The sequence below is a fragment of the Notothenia coriiceps genome, unplaced genomic scaffold (assembly GCF_000735185.1).
Source record: "Notothenia coriiceps isolate Sejong01 unplaced genomic scaffold, NC01 NC01_scaffold00014831, whole genome shotgun sequence".
NCBI classification, from domain to species: Eukaryota; Metazoa; Chordata; class Actinopteri; order Perciformes; family Nototheniidae; genus Notothenia; species Notothenia coriiceps.
In genome coordinates, this window is record NW_011347532.1 from 3,773 (window position 1) to 11,363 (window position 7,591).

A 7,591-nucleotide genomic window follows, 5' to 3' on the forward strand; every position below is an offset into this window, starting at 1 on the left:
TGAGCCACGCTCGAGTTTAGGGCGGACGCTTGGAGGTGATCATCAGCCCACCTCACTATCCATTGATTAGACTACCAACATTCTTTTTTTTCTTTTTTTTTATGAGATCCATTTGTAGCGGATGATATTTAATTGTGGCGGCCTGCCACAAATAAATCAATGTATGGGAAACACTGACCTATTATATGTAGTTATCGTTGACTGACTGCACCCTTATCTTTGGTTATTTGATTCAGACATTAAACTTTGTATGATTGTGATCTTTTTACCCTTCTATTGCATATGTAAAGGTTTAATGTAGTTTCTGGTGGGTTATGATTTAAGGTATTTTTTTACTGAGTGAGGCTTGCAACTATCCATCTGATCTGGCAACACTGTCTATCATAGAAGCAGCCTAAGTGACATATTTACATGTCATATCTTACAGTATTACACTAGATTGCAAACAAACACATCTGAATTCACTGTCTGTAGCAGAAGTTTTCTCAGCATTTGTCTCACCACATTGTCTCCCTCCCTCTGTCACATGTGTCTCCCTTCTCTGCAGTGGAATGAAACCATTAAACTGTTCCGTGGAGGCTTGCCGCTGAGAAGGCACTGGGCGAACTTCCGCTCCTATGATTGCAGTTTCACAGGAGCTGAGGCTGTCGATTATCTGCACGATCTGCTGAGGCGCAATTACAACTTTGGGCCCGAAGTGACTCGTTACCAGACTCTGCAGCTGCTCAGGAAGTTCCTCAAGGCTCATGTAATCGAAGACATCAAAGGACGCCACGGGACAGAGGACTTTGAAGACAATGGCCATCTGTACAGGTACTTAATTGTCGTCCTGTACTGTTGTTCATGGTATTTGACGCAACAAGTGTTGCACGAGTGGTGCATTAATGTCGTATTTTTTAAGGCTGACAGGGAAGCATCGCAAATGCTCCCTCGACATAAAGTAATGGGATTATTCCATTGGATTTCACAATATTGAAGGAAGATAAGATCTGTGGCGAACACGTTTATGATACATACATGTTTTATTCAGCAGAATAATCTAAACATTTGACCACAAATGTTGTTATAGTTGAAGAGTGAATGCAATCGGCAGAAGTAGAAAGCTAACGTTAGGCTATAAACCAATGACATCAATGTCGCATAGGTTCGTGTCACCACCGCTAAGCTAACAAACTTGTGATCAGCGAGATTACATTTAGTACTCTAATCTTAGTAACTTGTTAGCAAACATCATTTTTAAGACAAGGAAAAGCTTCAGACATTAATGGTTAAGTTTTTACTGACATATTCTAAGTTCAACAGACCTCACAACAGGCATCGAACAACAAACGAGTTCAATAAACCTTTGACTTCGAGTGAGGGAACCAGACATGGTGAAATGCTCACTCCTTTACGGGTTCTAGGACTCATTCCTGCACCACTCTATAGAGCGCTTTTGCTTTTGCTCTTGCTCTTACCTTAAGTCCCGCTTCCAATCCTACACCTCACAGCAGCATCACGTTCTTGGCTCAGTCAAATGGGGGAAAATAAGTCTGGGTTAGGCTTTTTGAGCATTTGACATGATCTTATGAAAGAATGATTCAAATAAGGGTTATCAGGTGTTTGTACTGGGTAGTCAATTTAAGTCGAAATAAATGTGTCCTTCCCAACACTATATTAGTGTTGTTGTTGCTTCTATAGAGTTGGCCCCTTCATCTGTTTCAGCTAAACCCAGTGCTGTTGTCTCTCTTCAGGTTCCCCCCACTGTCTCCCCTGAAATCCTTCCCAACAAAGCCTCTGTTTAGAGACTGCGGTGACCTTCCCAGACTCATTCGTTGGGATGACTACGAAGAATTACCTCAGCGGGAAAACATAGCACCACTGAAGTCTTCTGTCATGGTGAGAGGAAGACAAATATGTGTCAGCTGCTCCACTGCCTTGCCTAGACTCACGCAGGGCTTAATGTGCTTAAGCGTATTCATGGAGAGCAAATGGCAAGAGGAGATGATTTCAAGTCTCTACTCTGATGCAATTACAGCTGTAATCAGTCATTCTGCACTTTTAAAGCAAAGTGCATTGAGAGGTAAGGCAGTACAAGAGGCCTATATTTGTACTTACTGCAGCTGAAGTTTATTTGTTGAACTTCATTTTATGGTGCAGCTTATGGATATATTTAATAGCATTATATTGAAGGGCTTTTCTAATACTTTGTTCACTATATTTGCATTATGGAGAAAAAAACTGTGGTTTGAAAAAAAACCCGATTAATGTTAACATGTGATTCAAACATTGACAGAAATGAAATGTGTGTTATTTGTTAACATGAATGCTGTTTGTTTTTGTACTATTGTATTGTACTTTAGGCAGTTACACACTACCTACATTTTGTTCTGCCCTCATAATCTAAGTCAAAAGTAACCTTTTCTCATTCATGTATCCATTTTTTTTTAATCAGACCTCAGATCTGTGGAATAAGAGGCACAGTGTTGCTATTGGGGATGTGAATGAGTGCAAGCTCATACGAAGGAAGGAGATAACTACGAAGCAAGTGGACCACATCTGGAAATCAATGACAGCTGAGCAGTATGTAACCTATCCAGAACTTTTCGCAAACACTTCATCTGTTCATGTTGTTTTTAACATTTGCTCTAAATCAGTGGTTCCCTAACACATTTTCTACCATGACACTTACTTACTTTTTTCTTTTAAATTGGCTTATATTTCATATTAACATGTTAACTGTTTGCCTTTAGACCCAACTCCACAGGAGGTTTCTGGTGTTGTGTTAATGTGGAGATGAGAGCCAGATCACACATATATGCAATACCATGAAGATAGGGATGTTTACAATGTTCACCACTCTAGATAATTAATGGCAACTCTTTTGTTTCAGTTTACAGAGAGTGTTGGGCCTAAAGTCACTGGATGGCGTTTTAAACCCTACGCATGTGAACGGCAAGCACATCGTTCACAACGTGTTCAGCGTGAATAAGACGGGCATAGTCGTACTGGAGAACAAAGCAGGTATGATGCTTTGCTTCAAAATAAAAAAAGAAAATGTATTTTGTTGCAACATATATTACAACTCCCCTATCTTCTTTTGCATCTCCAGAGGACATGCCATATTGGGTGGTATCAGCAATGAAATGCCTCGCCAATTGTAAGTGTACATTTTATACTCACTTTTGAAAAAACTCACCATCTGCTTCAGGACTGCAGTGAGTCTTCCACCTCAAGGACATAAGTACAATGTTAAACCTGAGAGCTTATGCTACAGTTACTTCACTAATGATCATTTTGAAAAAGTAGGTTCCAGATGGTAGATATCTTACTTTGAGTTGAACTGTTTACATAATGTGAGTGATTCCGCACACATAAACCATAAAAACCTAAGTAGCTGGTTTGCATTTTGATCTGCACGATCACATTAACTGGGGTTTGTCGTAGACATTCAATGTGAATATCCTTAAAGTGAGAGACGAACAAATAATGTGTTAATAAGAGATGCCTGAAACTGATCCTGAACAATACAGAACACACCATTTCTAAACACACACACGGAGGCAGGTGCTGAAAAAGAAGCAGGGATTGTACGCACATTCTTCCCTGTGAATCTTCCCATGCCAACAGCACTTTCATAGGCATGGATCAAAGCTAGCAAAGAGGCCCCATAGTGAAAGTTCATTGCAGTCACATCATTACATTTCAAGGAATATATCACTTAAATGTAATGCAGTTGAGTTGAAATTACAATAAATCTGGATACATTGCTATAACAGGGATAACTGTATATTTGCTATTGTCTTGCATTCTGTGTGCTTTCTCAGGGCCTAATGGCAATGGAAGCAAACAGCCGGCGTATCCTGGTTTTGAGAGGGATGTTCTGAAAACAGTAGCAGATTACTTCCAGAGGCTCAAAGAACCACTGCTGACTTACCATCTCTACGAAGTCTTTGTCAACATTCTCAGTGAGTGCTTCACCACATGCATCTACTGATATGTGTGTGCACAGTGTGTGTTTGACTCTCCTCTTCCTCATGTCTCTGCAGGTCTGCAGCAGCAGCAGGAGGTGGCGACTGAAGCTCTGCAGCTCAGCACCCTCCTACTGCCCCCCCCCAACAGAAGACGCCTCCATCTTCTCCTGCGGCTCATGGCCCGGGTGTGCCAGAATCCCCACCTGCCCCCCCTCAATGACGCCATCGCCACCCGCACACTGGTACACGTATCCAAAGTTTTAACATTCTGTTTGTGTGACTTTTCAAGGACACAGTGTAACAAACACTTTAAGTCCCCATTACCTTTTATAACACTTTGCATAGAAGAGGTTTGGTTTGCTATAGTTGTTGTATATTTGTATTTAATAAAAAAATCACTATAGAGAACTCTAACACAGTATGGAAGGGGGGCAACGACACACACATTCTAGCCTCTGGGCACAGAGGAATATTGTTTGTTCAGAGTCATATCATGGTACCTGTGAAAATATAATGGAAAGTGGGCAATCTTTAAAAAAATGTGAATTGGAATACAAAGCAGTCGGGATCTGTAGACGATATAGAAAAAAATCCCTAGGGTTAGAGTGCAAAGATAATGTTTGTTGCAGCTCTATTGCATTCAAATTAAATTTGAAGCTTTATTCATAACATTTAAATGCCAAGCTGTTTTTTTTTTTTTTTGCATGTCTATTCATTCTGTTTAAAGTCGGCATTTCTGCACAGTGGCAGATAACAAAGAGCTACACTAATATCATTTGTGTGACTGGCGAAACCACACACAGTCTAGTATTCGACATACTTATCTAATCTTATTCTCCTTCTTCCTCAACAAATGTTGTTATGCTACTAGTCCGGCAGTGTTGACACGAAACACACAAAAAACACATCAAAAGGTGCGGAATGACTGGGATCGGGTTGCTTTTTCTGCAATCATTTGTCCCATAGGAATGAATGGGAAATCCATTTGAACAGAGCTAAAAAATTTCACCCCACTTCGACCCCATACAGATTCCGCATACTTAAACGTAGAACAGAAATTACAAGTTTAAACGGTTCTCGAGACTATTGACTTCATTCGACTAATTGGATATTTTTTGATAGCTAGTACAGTTCTAACGTAGTCGCAGCTTACGTTTTGTGAACATTTCACACTGTTTCCCATTTTATAATGGGTGTGTATGGGAGAGTTAAGAGTTAGAGTGGTTGAGGGGAGAGGAGCTGGAAAATCTGAAGAGTTGTTTCCCAATTATTGCTCGGCTGGCCACAATCTTCACTCTTCATATGTAATTTGGTGATCATAATGTAGGGACATTTGTCACGGCCGCAACAATATGCTGATTTAATCAAACGGACTTACATCTAGCAAACACAGAGTCATCGGTGTTCATCTGTTATCCTGAATACTCGGGTAGGATATTTAGCTGATTGGAGTTACAGTTTTTTACTTAGAAGCAATAGTGCAGCACAATATTGTCAATACATTCCCTGACAGGCTGTCTCTCATTCACTGGCAGGGCGTTGCCGTGGAAACGCTTTGAACACACCTGTCGGTCGTTAACTAAATCCAGTGGTAATCTAAAGATGTTCAGAAACGATGCAGGAATGTGGTACAAGAATCCAAAAATGTAATGGAAAAACAGTTAAAATAATAATACAAATAGTCAGCTAAAATGAATGGATATCCTTTGTTGTACCTCAATAATACAACTAATGCTATTAACAGGGGTGCACATAACTTTTTTTAGTGAGTTACTCAGATGAGTGCCAGGAGACAGCATTTGGTACTCACCCCACAAGAAGCGTGGTCCTCCTCATTGTCTCCTTCACTGTCCTCTATTCACACTTCTTGCATGCTAGATGATGAAGACGATGAAGATGCACCTCCCTGTCTCTTTTTAAGCCTCCGTTTTGCTTTCTCCAAAACTTGTTGCCAAAACTGTTAAGTCCTTGCATTTCATGAGGCCAAGTTGAAGGATCAAATACTAAGAAATGATCACATGACTTGAAGTCATATCTGATTTCAGATGTGGGAAGTTACTAAGTACACTTATTCAAGTACTGTACTTAAGTACAATTTAAGATACTTGTACTTTACTTGACTTTGATGCTACTGTGTACTTCTACTCCACTACAGTTCAGAGGTAAATGGTGTACTTTTACTCCATTACATGTATTTAATACCTTTTTAGTTATTTTACAGATCTGGATGAATGATGTGAAATATAATCAAGTGTTGAATCAGACTTTAGTTCCACCTGGAGTAAATTCACAAGCTACCCTGCAGTATACAAAGTCCTTCAAACTAGCTGCACCTTTACCAGCTTTGATCACACTTTAATGATCAATCATTATAAAACATATGATATATATTATTCTGAAATGGACCAATCTGCACAATGACTACTTTTACTTTTGGTACTTTAACTATATGTTGATGCTAATACTTTTCTACTTTTACTTGAGTAACATTTTTAATGCAGGACTTTTACTGTAACAGAGTATTCCTACACAAGGTCTGAGTACTTATTCGACCTCTGTCTGATTTCAAACTCTTCCATTAACACCCTGAGGAAATTTGCAACTGCGTGTTTTTCTCCACTTTGTCGTAAATAAAACTGCAGCAGGTTGACCACAGAGCGTGAACGTTGTGATCAGCTGATTTTGACAACGCTGAAGTTGGCTTCAGATTCAGAGCATCCGATTCGGCAGTTAAGGGGAAAGTTAAGGGACATTTAATTTACAGCGCTGAGCGAACAATCCTCCGTGTTTGAACCTCTTAAATCGCTGCATATCCCAGAGAGTCTAAATATGATTTATAAACCAGTTTGAGATTTGTGAAACCTTTATTCTATTTGTGAAAATACAAAAAAGGGAGATTTTGGTGCTTTTTTCACATGTAGACCACATTAGACCAGGTCCTGATCTAAAACCACTAGACCTAGACTCATCAAATCTGGACTGGATTATCCCAGAGGGTCTAAAGATTCTTTATAACACCGTTTCAGATTTGTGAAACCTTTATTTTATTTGTGAAAATACAAACAAGGGAGATTTCAGTGCTTTTTTCGCATCCTGACCACATTAGACCAGGTCCTGATCTAAAACCACTAGACCTAGACTCATCAAATCTGGACTGGATTATCCCAGAGAGTCTAAAGATTATTTATAACACCGTTTCAGATTTTTGAAACCTTTATTCTATTTGTGAAAATACAAAAAGGGAGATTTTGATGCTTTTTTTTTTTATCTAGACCACATTAGACCAGGTCCTGATCTGAAACCACTAGACCTAGACTCATCAAATCTGGACTGGATTATCCCAGAGGGTCTAACATTCTTTATAACACAGTTTCAGATTTGTGAAACCTTTATTCTATTTATGAAAATACAAACAAGGGAGATTTTGCAGCTTTTAAAAATCTAGACCACATTAGACCAGGTCCTGATCTAAAACCACTAGACCTAGACTCATCAAATCTGGACTGGATTATCCCAGAGAGTCTAAAGATTATTTATAACTCCGTTTCAGATTTTTGAAACCTTTATTCTATTTGTGAAAATACAAACAAGGGAGATTTCAGTGCTTTTTTCACATCCAGACCACATTAGACCAGGTC

The 7,591-nt window shown here is 39.3% G+C and overlaps 1 protein-coding gene across 1 annotated transcript in view; it reads left to right on the forward strand.

The window, feature by feature from the left end:
* Window positions 1–4,195, forward strand: part of depdc1b (DEP domain containing 1B) — a gene marked incomplete at its 3' end in the record, with an annotated part of 6,688 nt that extends 2,493 nt beyond the window's left edge. Inside the window, exons 2-8 of the mRNA XM_010774897.1 lie at window positions 548–813; window positions 1,734–1,878; window positions 2,435–2,562; window positions 2,873–3,003; window positions 3,092–3,139; window positions 3,807–3,947; window positions 4,029–4,195. Of these exons, the coding sequence (XP_010773199.1) occupies window positions 548–813; window positions 1,734–1,878; window positions 2,435–2,562; window positions 2,873–3,003; window positions 3,092–3,139; window positions 3,807–3,947; window positions 4,029–4,195 (1,026 nt within the window). The remainder of the gene's footprint in view (window positions 1–547; window positions 814–1,733; window positions 1,879–2,434; window positions 2,563–2,872; window positions 3,004–3,091; window positions 3,140–3,806; window positions 3,948–4,028) is intronic.
* Window positions 4,196–7,591: the final 3,396 nt, after the last annotated feature.